The sequence below is a fragment of the Hoplias malabaricus genome, chromosome 4 (assembly GCF_029633855.1).
Source record: "Hoplias malabaricus isolate fHopMal1 chromosome 4, fHopMal1.hap1, whole genome shotgun sequence".
Taxonomy (NCBI): Eukaryota; Metazoa; Chordata; class Actinopteri; order Characiformes; family Erythrinidae; genus Hoplias; species Hoplias malabaricus.
This window is the reverse complement of record NC_089803.1, coordinates 20,198,726-20,211,925: the sequence shown is the minus strand read 5'-3', so window position 1 is coordinate 20,211,925 and position 13,200 is coordinate 20,198,726. Positions and strand designations below refer to the sequence as shown.

Here is a 13,200-nt window from a genome sequence, read left to right as displayed (position 1 = left end):
GTAGCCCATCTGTTAATCTGGGTTAGCCATACTCTAGTCCCTGTTAATAGACACTAGTACGAGGTCCATACACACACATTGTTTCACTGTATCAAACGTACATACCGTTTTCTGTAAATCAGGAGGCCATTGACAGAAGGTATTACCACTGTGTTTCTATTAAAGTGGCAGCTTAGTGGAAGCATGAGGTAAATGTTTATAACCTTAGTGTGCTTTTGTCCCACTCTCACAAAAGCCTTAGTCATGTGTCTTAAACGAGCGACTCCCCGCTGACGGCGGCAGATGGTAGAGATTTCTGCGCTCGTGTCCGGCTCCTTGCATAACTCTACTGGTCAAAGAGTAGAGGGGGGCAAAGGGAGGCCAAATCCACTCATTTGTGTGTGAGCCCACAGACTGTGTGTTTGCGCCCCTGTTTGGAATCCATCGATGTCAAAGGAGAGTAAACAGAGCCCAAAGAGGCATCTGCTACCATCTGTGACCAGAGTAATTATTCAGCCATTCTGCACCGAAGCCAGGAGGCAAGTTCCAGACCCAGGTGTTCGCCAGCGTGGCATTTGCACTCGCAAACAAAACACACACAACAACAGCTATATTCCAGCTCTGTTTCCCCAAACGCAGAAGAACTGCTGCCGTTCCCTGTTTCTGTTTCATTTCTCTCCATTGCTGGTTTATTTATTTCCTTATTCATATTCTGTAGTTAATAACAGTTGCATGGCATATGGTATGTGTAATTTTCTCGCTGTGTCTGTTTTATATTTGCTCCCCGGTGAACCTCGGGTTGTAAAAATGAACGGAGGCGGAAAGTCGTGCATGTAGAAGTATTAAAAGTCATCAGAAATGCGCATATGCATGGTGGTGCATTCTGTTGTTTTCCGTCCTCTGCTAAAGGAACAGTTTGGAAAATATAAAAAAAGATATTTGCATACGGCTTGCACAACTTTTAGCTTACTGCAAAATGAACAACGGTACAGAGACAAAATTCAGACCGCAGAACGGCTGGAGCTGGTGTTTTAAGCTGTATATTATACTTTTTTAATAATTTTATACACAATATTTGCTTCTTATTTCTACTGGACATATACGTTAAATATTGTAATGTAATGATGGTTTGACTGACTTCAGAGCTCTTGGATGTTTTCCTCTAAATCTCATCATAATTAACAAAAAAAAACACTACAAATAGTTGGTGTTGTGTTTAATCTATGTTTAATCTTATATGAATTTATCTAATGTGATTTTTATGTAAAAGACATATTTGGTTCTAAACGTCTTCACAGAAATGAAACCACAATTTAATTTAATTTATAACAAAAATCATAATTTCTCCAGGAAGCTGTGCTGACATCAGCTCGATCTAAACACAGAGCTGTAATTTCCCAATGTTTCAGCTCTGACCTGTTGCTCTTAACGCTGATGTAAATCAACCCGCTGTAGGAGGGACTGTGACTCCACTGGCTGCAGAACTGAATGATGGACAGCTAACTCTGGCTGCTGACTCTTGTGCTTAATAACACAATATCTGCCCCTCCCTCCAGCTGAAGGAGAGCAACGTGATTCTGTCTCGAACAAATCATCCATATTTATAGTCTAATATCAGAAATCTGGAACAAAATCCCGGGTGACTGTCTGTGAGGAGTTGGTGTGTTCTCCCTGTGTCTGAGTGGGTTTCCTCCGGGTGACTGTGAGGAGTGTGGTGTGTTCTCCCATGTCTGTGTGGGTTTCCTTGGGGTGACTGTCTGTGAGGAGTGTGGTGTGTTCTCCCTGTGTCTGTGTGGGTTTCCTCGGGGTGACTGTCTGTGAGAAGTGTGGTGTGTTCTCCCTGTGTCTGCGTGGGTTTCCTCCGTGTGACTGTCTGTGAGGAGTTGGTGTGTTCTCTCTGTGTCCGTGTGGGTTTCCTCCCACAGTCCAAAAACACAGGTTGGTAGGTGGATTGATGACTCAAAAGTGTCCGTAGGTGTGAGTGAATGTGTGAGTGTGTGTTGCCCTGTGAAGGACTGGCGCCCCCTCCAGGGTGTATTCCCGCCTTGCGCCCAATGATTCCAGGTAGGCTCTGGACCCACTGCGACCCTGAACTGGATAAGGGTTACAGATAATGAATGAATGAATGAATGAATGAATGAATATTATGCAAGTTCTACTACTGCTAGAAAATGCTGGACCTGCCTTGAATTTTAAAAAAAGTGTTACAGCTGTATTGCAGCAAATCCTGGACCCTGAGCTAGCTTTTTGTTCGCCAGTTGAGGCAGTACAGCAACTAAACAAACTGGAATTTGCCTTGAAATTGTTTACTGACTGAATGAATGAATGAATGAATTGCTTTCATAAGTTTCGAACGCTTGGATTTGCCAGAATTAAAATACATTACGTGTTCTTTCATGTTGTATGTATTTCTAATTATTGATAAGGCTATTGCTGGCTATCAGCATTATAAAAAATTGCTTAAGTGCCCTCAGGGCACATATCTTATCTGCAGAACTAGCGGTTATGTGTTGTTACCAGTCAAGTGGTCATGAATGTGGTTTGGATGCAGGAATGAGCCACAGGCGACAATTTTGTTTCTTTTGCTTAATTATTGATAAGGCCAATGTTAGCTTACATCGCTATTAGAAGTTGTTAAAAGGCCTTGAGGGTGTAGTTTCTTATATGTATTCATTCAAAATGATTTATGTGTATACATAAATGTATACATTTCATATTGAAGAATATGGTTAGGGTATAAAGGGAGATGTTGCATGTTCAGGAATGATCTTGTTTATATGTAATTGTATGTCATACTACGTCAGGAGTTACATAAAGATATCTATTAGATATTACTTAATAACTCTTATTTTGACGCAAGTGTGTTTAGATTTCAGCTTGCAGTGCACAATGTGCACATTAATATTTAATCTACATTAGTTTGCCTTATTATTGAGATGCATTAGCCTCACAGCTCAAGAATCATATTTCAAACACCAAATGGGTATTGGCTGATCAACTACATTAGAGAAAAGAAATAACCATGGAAATTAGATATTTCACATCTACAGACATTAATGGGATGGCGGAGTGTATTCCTGGCTGCATGTTGAGGTGGTATGGAGTGTACTGTGTGTGGAGGTGTGTGTGTATGTGTGTGTGGATCCTGTAGAGTGTTAGTGGAGGCAGGAGAGAGCATGTTGCCCCCAGGCTGCAGCTGCCCGGCCCCAGGGGTCTTCAGTTTGAGTGCTGCACGCGGAGGTGGATACACTCCTATCACTCGCCACGAAGTGAGGAGAGCAAGTGTTCTCTGCCATCTCCACAAGCTTGACTCACCCACCGTCTATAAACGGAAAGCCGTGGACTTCTCAGAGTGTGTGGGCTTTTAATTAAGCATTCACATACATATCTTTTTTTTCCGCATTTACATTATCGAGTTTAATTTTTTCTCCTGAAGTCCACTGGTCATGAGTTATTTTTATGTTTTATACTTTACATAACCATTTCTAACCACACTTTATCCATCAGAATAAACTTACTCTATGTGAATGTATTCTATTCTGATTTACCTCTGGCTGGATGGTACTGAACAAAGTAGAGTTGGACTAGAGTCTTCAGGGATGTCTAAAAAAAAAAAAAGAACTTCATCTACTTATTGTAGAGTTCTGGATTTTTGGGATGACTGCACTGATTTCCCAACAGATACAAGCAGCACAACATTTAATCTTCTATTCCAATTACTTTGTTTCTGACTCTGTGGACAGTTTTGGGGTAGTTGCACAAAAAGGTGATCAATTACAGTTTGCAAATGACTTCTCTCACACTGTAATGTGAATTCTTTCCTTATTACTTTCTGAAAAATAAAAAACAAATCTCACTACTAACCGCTTTAGTTATACATCTGTGTTTCTATTGGAAATTACATATGAAGCCAAGTAGTCCTTTCTGTACTTTATTTACAAGAAAATACCAATAGCCTCAGTAAAATCATTCCCAAGGCTGCATCGCTACTGTTCTCAGACACAGTGAGAGCACAGCCAGCTATGCTGATTCAAATTATGAATGGCTGACGCTGTTTCAAACCTTAGAAGCCAGACAGTAGAAACAGTTCACAAAAGAGATGCTTTGAAATGAAATCCTTATGAATGAAAGGTAAAGCTTGCAGAGCTTTTCCTGAGGAAAATAAAGTCAGGCCTATTTACAGTAGGTTGGAGTACTCTCGCTTTTAGCACACATTTGGGGGTCAACCACTTATTACTGTTTGCACGTTTTTGACACTAGTTTGACGGTTAGCAAACATTCTAGCATCAAGCTAAATAGAAATGTTTTAAGAGTAGCAGATGTAATGTAGACATATAGGCAATAGACACTATGCCAAGACGCATTCATTAAAGTCAAGAGTCCGGAAAAAAACAACATTCACTAGTTACAAGTGCATTTGACTCTATACTGTGGCAAGTAATGCACTAATTCACCAACTGGAATAAATGTGTCTAAGAAACAATGATGTAACTGGTGCAATGACAAGAATGCGCCCTAGATCTCTAGCTGGGGATATGACAGAAATATGACACGAACTTTTCCACTTATTGCATCAAGCAGACGTGAATGCTGAGAGAAATTTCAGAATCAGAATCACTTCGCAAAGTATATTGGACATGTAAGTGTTTTGTTTTGGTGAATGCACTCTTGTATGACACGTAGCATACAAAACACACCAGACAGGCATAGAGACTACTAATAAGTATTAATCTAAGGGAATAATCAGAGTGCACAATAAAGCTTTAGTGTGGATGAGTGATATTATCACATGCAGGAAAAAAGAAAGTTATATATATGCTGGTGTGTGCACATGTACCATAAAATGTTAGGCTATTTTATGCAGGATATTGCAGAGCAATAAAACAAGTATTAGCAGAATATGTATATTTATAAGTATTTGGAGAGTTGAAAGTGAAAATGTTTTGGTCGTGTCTGAGATATTGAGAGCCCTTCTGAAACATGACTGTTTTGCGCATTAGTTTTGGAAGGGAATGGCATTGTTAAGCAGGACTTTTATAAGTTTTGAACTAAACCAGTCTTCGGGAAGAGCACTGATGTTCTCTCAAAAGGTAAAGTTCTTCTCTCATATATTTTGGCACAAAATTAATTACATAGTCCTTGATCAGCAAAGAATTCTGGTGTGAAAATACTGCTGACAAATGTAGTAATTGTAATGTGATTACAAGAGCTGTAATGCATTCTCTACAGGAATGAATTAAACATATTAGTGTAGTTTTACTGTCCGTAACTACACTGATGGCAGTATCCCTTGTCACTTCAGCTTAAATGTAAATGATGGTGACACCACAAACAGGTTTAAATCATATGGACTGTTGTTGCAGACTACAAAGTACTATGTCTACATATTATGTTACATATATATATATAAAACATAAGGAATATTAATATTTTACATGATATGGACCCTTTAATGCTAGAGTAAGTCATGTTCATTTGCACGTTTTAGTCCACGTGGTGTATATAATGGTGTTTCTGTACTTTGGGAAGCCCCAAGCAAAAAAACACTTTGGGATCCTCTTAAACACCCTTGCCTTTTCTGTGGTGAGTTTATTTATGTACTCTGACAGAGGAAAGTAGCCCTCAGCAGTAACTAGCTAGCTTTATGTCAGGGTGGTCATGTGAACACAGGTAGCTAATGCCATTTCTGACTGACCTGCTGCTCCGTTGTTTGTCATTTTTGCATGTTTAAATTTGTTCCTCGAGGGTTTTACTTTTCCCTCCCTCTCAGTACCACATTCAGTTCCACTTCTCCTAAACATTTTGCAGTGTTGCAGACCCAAATGTTCGCTAGTTCACTTAGCCTGCTAGCCACTTAACATGCCTCTGGATGGATAAGACTTATGTTGTGTTTGAGTGTCAAGAGGAGTTTAGTCAAAAACATTAAAGTTTTTCAACCTTTATTTTGCAAGGATAAAATATGGTAAAGATTTGGGACCACGTTTTCACATGTTCATCCAAAATGTAGCAATCCGTATTTCTGAGAATTTCTGTGACGATTTGTTGTTATTCAGCCATGGAAGCTGTTGGGAGATCAGGTACTGGTATAGGGTGATTCGTTTAGGAAGACAGACATCTTGGCATGACCTTAGGGTCATTTGCAGCTGCTTCAGAGTATATCATTTCATTTCATGCTCAATATAAAAACTGTACAAGCTGTTTGTGGCTACAGTTAATGCCTCTTAAAGTACCTGAATTGACTAATTATATAGTATATCATTACATTTTATATTTTAATTGTAAAACCTGCAATAAGGTTTTTCCTGCTAAACCTTTTATGTTTTGTTATATGATGTTATATGGTTTGTGTTTACAAGACTGTGATGTTATGTAATTCATTCAGTTGGCCTTGGTCATGTTCATGTGGTGTAAACAGATGGAGGTATTTTGAGTTTACCGCCATCAATCAAATCTGAACTGGGTATTTATCTATATTATATATTTTTAAGAAAAATCTGACGTGACAGTTTAATTTCTCTAGCACCGGCTACCAATTATTTGATTACTTTCTGTTGCTGGGTCATTCACTTCTGTCCTCGGACGCAGTGAAAATAGCACTGATGTCACACACAGTCAATTTGTGTCGTACTGAAAGTCTCAAAGTCGACTTCATTATCCGACTTTGAAGGGTGTTGATTTAGAAAACAGCATTACTCCTCTGGTCTCCCTTGGGCCCCAAACAATTTCTTCATTTTCTTGCCCTCTAACATCTCCTCTGTACGTGTTTGTGCTTGGATGTATGGACAGGTGTAATTTCTGGGAAGGATGAGGGAATACAATTGACACAATAATTATTATCCCCTATATAATTAATTTAACCTTCTTTTTACTGCTATAAAACATTCTGCTGTGGATTAATGTATCATTATTACAAACTGGCATTACAAACATTCATTATTACTGCTGTTTTTTTTTTTTTTTTTTGCCATTTTCTAACATACCCTCGTATATGATTCCAGAAGCAGCTGGTTTCTGGTTATTTTTGACTTAACCTTCAACATATTGTTACTGATTTATAACAATAATAAAAAGAACAATTAAAAATATATCCTAATTTGTAAAGCGCTTTTCAAACGTAAACGCAACACAATTAAAATCATGAATAAAAATGGAAAATACAATTTTAATAAAAATAAATGTGTAAAATGTGTAAAAAAAAACAACCATAAATTAATTCATTCATTCATTTTCTGTAACCTCTTCAGTTCAGGGTCACAGTGGGTCCGGAGCCTATCCGGTATCATTGGCCGCAAGGCAGGAACACACCCTGGAGGGGGATAAATTATTGAAAATGATTATAAAACAAATAAACATGAAAAATAACAGTATTAGAACGTTCTTGAGTCTAGCACCATATCTTCACTTTTCTACATCATTTGCAAAAATCAGCTGCTCTTTCAGTTGTGTGATTTCAGATGGACCAATGGAAATGAAAGTCTCATTAAAGGTTAAGAATATTTTTGTGTTCTTCCGTTATGTTGCAGTTTTGAAGATTTTTGTTTGTTTTGGAACCTACTTGGTTTGTGGTCAGCCACAATATTTTGGTTGGAATTCTTTGGTGGTGAGATTAGATTGTATTCAGATTATATTTTTTCGGTGTCCTGAAACTACTTAATATTCTTTGTTTTCCTGTATCTCTGCATGCCCTGCGGACTTTTATAGACGATCCTTCCAATATTCAGCCCTGTTAAGCCCTCTGTGTATGTACAGTTTGTTCTTGTTCACATGACTTCCATTCTGTATGCACGTTGTGTGTGTGTGTTGTGTGTGTGTGTGTGTGTTGTGTGGGCGACCGTGTGCCTGTTCATGCTGAAGTGAGGGTCTCTGAGTTGTGGATGTGCACATGTGGCACAGCTGGGTTCCAGCAGAGGCTCGAACAGAGTGAGATGTCTTTGTCCTCTCACCCCACGACAGGATCTCATCACTGTGGTATTTTTGGCAGGAGACAGTCGTCGCCTTTAACAGTCTCCTTTCAGGTCACTGTTGGAGAAGTAAAGGCAGAGGAATTAAATGGTCCTAAAACACCCTTCGTCCACACACACACACACACACACACACACACACACACACATACAGCCTAAGAAAACTTGCCCAGTAAACATCTCTAGGCTGTTCTGCAGAACGGTTTGTGTGGTTTCTGATGTTATATGAAATGTGATATAGCAATAGCTATAAAAAATGTTGACTGTCTAAAGACTGAAATCAATAATCATAAAAATATGCCATTATTTTGTACTGTTATTCACAATCAATCACAGTTAGCACCTGCTTTATTGGCTTGAATTTGAAAATTTCCAGTTTTCATTTTGCATGTGTTTAAAATAAGCTCTGAATACAGAATTGACTGAATATTATAATCTTCTGAATAAAACGTGAACATACAAATGAAAACAGTTTTTTATTTTTTAATTTGCCTCACTCTAATTTGTCTCACGCTTTCACTATGCTGTGTCTTGTTTGGAGGTCAACTGTGGCACTGTCCAGGGCAGTCTACTAAACCTGTCCTCCAGAGCTGTGTCTTGCTTATAAAAGGGACACCAGACTTAAGGCCTCAGCAAACTTATCTGGAAACGAAATTCTCGAGGGCTGGGCGAACTGAGAGCGCCTTCGCAATCTTTGCAAAGTCGCATACTTTCTGCAGTTTCGTTTTGCCTGTCGCGTACTCTCCTCTACTGCAGATGCCCTGAGAATTGCTGCTCACGGTCGTCCATGTTTGTGTTGTGACACGCCTCTTTTGTACTGACCAATGAAAAGCTTTGTCGCGTGGCGTTTATGCCGCGGTTTTCGCGCAGCTTCACTTTATACGACATGGCGGGCGAAGCCTCCGCACGTCAGGCGAACGAGAAATATACTGAGGACTTTAGTGTTCTTCAGTTAAAAAATAAATAAATAAATACAGCTGCAACCGGAAATAACTTTGGTTTTTTCAAAAGAATCATCAATTGATCTCATCATTTTTAAATATTGTATTTGAAAAGGTCTTCTTCTTTTTTAACATTGACATTCCACCTTTAATTGACATCAAGTTCAATCAAAGTCTTATTGTAGTGTATTCGATGGGAACGTTTCTCACACCCGTTGTTGATGACAGTCCCTTATTCTGAGCAGTTGAAACTCTCCTGATTGAATTCATCAGTTCTTCAGGAGGACCTGAAAGGGGGAATCAGGTGGATGTGATTAGAGCTGCAGGAGAATCACCAGGAGCTGAACTCATTATCTCATTAATAATCAGTTAGACGCTTGCTGCAGGCCTTTGGTCATGCTCTCCTGTTCTCTATTAATGAACATGTTACTCCATTTACTCAGTTATCTATTGAGCAAAAATTCAAATACTTCCTGGTTTTACAAACAGATGTAAGTATTTCCCAGAGGAGGGTTTTATTGCTCAGCAGTTGCTTGCTGACGGCTCTGGAGACGTCTCTCAAAACTTCACCTAAAATAGCATTATACCGAAAGGAGACACGAGACACATCTGTTCCTAATGAAAATGATAGTAGCTACGTACAGCCTAAAGACTGAGACGTATCTTGGTGATGGCTGGGATATGGTGGATAGTTCAGCTGCAGGTAAACATGAGTGTTATGAGCTCAGCAAACCTGAGCTCAGTGTGAGGCTTTACTGAGATCTTCGCTAAAACTCAAGAGGAGACACGGGTGAGATTCTTAGTCTCGTTTCCTCCAGAGCTAAAGTCTCCTATTTCTCTCTGTCTCATCTCACTCTCACTTTGATTGTTCTTTAGTACAGGTGCTTCCAAAGCTTGGGGCTATCTGTGTATTTTTATTAGCTGCTCCATTTTGGCTACATCAGTAGATTTTTAATTGTTGTTCCTAATGACCACGTTAGCTCGTAATGACCATCTCCTGTCCTTCCCATATCTTTTTTTTTTTTTTTTTTTAACAGGACTACACCTTGACCATGTACTTCCAGCAGGCGTGGCGGGACAAGCGTCTCTCCTACTCTGAGATTCCCCTGAACCTGACCCTGGACAACCGAGTGGCAGACCAGCTGTGGGTCCCTGACACGTACTTCCTCAACGATAAGAAGTCCTTCGTCCACGGAGTCACCGTTAAGAACCGGATGATCCGCCTGCATCCCGACGGCACTGTGCTGTACGGACTTAGGTACGTTTCACTCCAATAAGTCATCACCCTGTCCAACAAACACAACCCTACTTCTAACACTAATTAGGCCTACATAATTAATCCCTTTAAAACTGGGATCTCGACTCCTTCCTCGGTGCAGTTAAATCAAGTACAGCACCACAGAATTTGCACTTAGACAGCTTTTGTATAGTTGGAGTACATTGCCTCTATTTTCTTTACTCACTGTGATTAATCAAAACTCTGGCCCAATTTAAACCCTGTCTTTTAGACTTGATGATTGACAGCAGTATTAGGAATCACAGATAGTAATAAGATGCAGCTTTAAAAGCTAAGTTAGGTTTGGTACACCTACAGTTGCAGCCTGTAATTCACTTTTACAGCACTGTCCTGAACTCAGGGTGGAGGGGGTGTTTCCTACCCTCCTCCAAAAGTTACATAGTGTAGTTTCTGCAGGGCTGATCCTAGAATAGCAACAACGTAAATTGTATTCTCCTTATTAGAGGTCAGTGAAGCATCGCAGATTATTTTAAAAATGTAATTTAAATGTAAAAACATGGCCTATTGTTGCTTTAAGGTGTATATTTTGTCAGTATCATGTCCATACTTTTCCTGCAATCTCCAATTGTCTATGACAGAAATCATTGGGATTTTCCAAAACCACTTCTGCCTGATTCATTTAACCAAGTGGACTTTAATCCCAAATATCACTGGATCCTCAAAATATGACTTGCACATGTCACCTGCTAATTTACCTTGTAATTCAGAGAATTTAGTCATGTTTAAAAGGAAATGCGTGAAGTATAAAAAGGTTTGGAACCAGTTAATGTACCACAGGGCTTGACAGCAGCCAGTCTCCTGCACGTTAGTACTGTCACTCTGTCGTAGCAGTACCTAGGCGGCATGATTAAACGATGACCCACTGTAAATGAAATCACAAGCCTGCAGCCAGTGACAGTGACACTGCGCCATGTGACCTCAAGCTTCCTATGATATGTGAATCCAGGGACAGAAGAATGGGGAAACAACTTTCAAAAAACATTAACGAATTTTAAAATAAATGAAACAGTTGCTTTGTGCAAAGAGAGAAAAACAAGAGTCCTGGGTGTGTTATGGAAACACTTGGTTTGTTGTGTGAAACATCTGACAGATGATAATGACTGTCAGTTGCACATACTGCATGAACAAGGTTTAGCAGTAGTAGCAGCACCACAAGACAACACCACACATTTATACAACCAACAACAAATATAAGACTATTACATTTCAGCTGCTTTGTTAACTGCTCATTTCTTGTTTTCCAGTATAAGGACATTATTAATGTACAGTGTTACATTATAATACACAGTATTAATGTACACGCCTCATGCAGCTGGCTTGTAACATACTCACTCTTTCACTTACTCTATCATGTTCAACCAAAGCTCCACTACGGGGTGCTATTCAGTGCTTTACGTCTCAATGTGTGTCCTTATTTACAAAACCTTTCAGTATTGTGATCACAAATTCTAGGCCACGAAAATTATGATTTCAGTGCCAGTTTGCATCATTTTGCATGTATTTACTCAACATGAAACTTTGGAATATAGCAAGTCTGGTAGGTATTATTTTATTATTTTTCTGGGAATAATACGGAATTGTGCAGTTATAACACCAGGCATTTGTTTATTTTTTGCTGTGCTGAGCACAATCCAGTTTCTGGAAATTTCACTCGTGTCTTAGCCTTGTATTTTTACAGTTGTACTACACCTGTCTCAACTTCACTATCAGGTGCAGCCCAGTTGATGAAGGGTTTTGAATTTTGGTTCTTCTCAATGGTTTTTCCTCATGCTCTTAAGAAGCGTGTAGTTTCAAGTCTTCCTCTTGGTCTTTTTGGCCTTGTGTGCTTACTTAAAGAGCTTCTGAGCCTTGATTCCTCTCACTCTTCTTCCTCATGCTCTGAGAGAGTTTCTCTTTTCGAGCCTTGGTTCCTCTCACTGTTTCTGCTCGTGTTCTCCGGGAGTTGTCCAGATGCTGTCATTCTGATTAATGTTCTTTAGGGAGTTAGATGTAAAGTGAACATTTCTGTAAAGTGGCTTTTGGACGCTGTGTTGTAGAAAGTGTTGTTAATGACTGAAATGATCACACTTGCTGTTAAATGATTTCATATGGACAGCTCATGTGTTTTCTGCCATTGCATGTTGGGCATATTGTTATCTGTACATATGGACAAGAGCACTGTATTTAGCTATACAACATACTCCTTTTAATGTCTGTAGATAACTCTTCCATGCAACATCAGAAAGTGCATAGTGAAGTCTATCAATTTGATGTCTTTCAGGCATGATTATAATGGGGCAGATAAGATTCTAGTGCCCGTAGTGCTTTATTAGCCTAGCAACCTTGCAGCTCCATGTGCAAAAATAAAAAGGCAAACTTCAGAAATGACCGAAACTGAACTGAGTTCAATTTACATGATTTAAAGTGAACTGAGCTGATTGAAATGAAAGAAACCGAATGAGGCTTAACTGAATTTAACTGCCATTAATTAAACTGAACTTATCTTTGTCAAGCTGAAAAGAGCTGAATTGCACTGAATTTAATTGAACTAATTCTGTGTTCTCTCTGTATCTGCGTCGGTTTCCTCCGGGTGACTTTCTGTGAGGAGTGTGGTGTGTTCTCTCTGTGTCCGTGTGGGTTTCCTCCGTGTGACTGTCTGTGAGAAGTGTGGTGTGTTCTCCCTGTGTCCGTGTGGGTTTCCTCTGAGTGACTGTCTGTGAGGAGTGTGGTGTGTTCTCCCTGTGTCTGCGTGGGTTTCCTCTGAGTGACTGTCTGTGAGGAGTGTGGTGTGTTCTCCCTGTGTCTGCGTGGGTTTCCTCTGAGTGACTGTCTGTGAGGAGTGTGGTGTGTTCTCCCTGTGTCTGCGTGGGTTTCCTCCGGGTGACTGTCTGTGAGGAGTGTGGTGTGTTCTCCCTGTGTCTGTGTGGGTTTCCTCCGGGTGACTGTCTGTGAGGAGTGTGGTGTGTTCTCTCTGTGTCTGTGTGGGTTTCCTCCGTGTGACTGTCTGTGAGAAGTGTGGTGTGTTCTCCCTGTGTCCGTGTGG

At 39.8% G+C, this 13,200-nt stretch overlaps 1 protein-coding gene across 2 annotated transcripts in view; it reads left to right on the top strand.

Moving 5' to 3' along the window:
* The window catches only part of gabrb2a (gamma-aminobutyric acid type A receptor subunit beta2a), an 80,569-nt gene that overhangs the window by 17,306 nt on the left and 50,063 nt on the right, over positions 1 to 13,200 (top strand). For both annotated transcript variants that reach the window (XM_066669089.1, XM_066669088.1), the window contains exon 4: positions 9,919 to 10,139. In XM_066669089.1, coding sequence (XP_066525186.1) covers positions 9,919 to 10,139 — 221 coding nt within the window. The remainder of the gene's footprint in view (positions 1 to 9,918; positions 10,140 to 13,200) is intronic.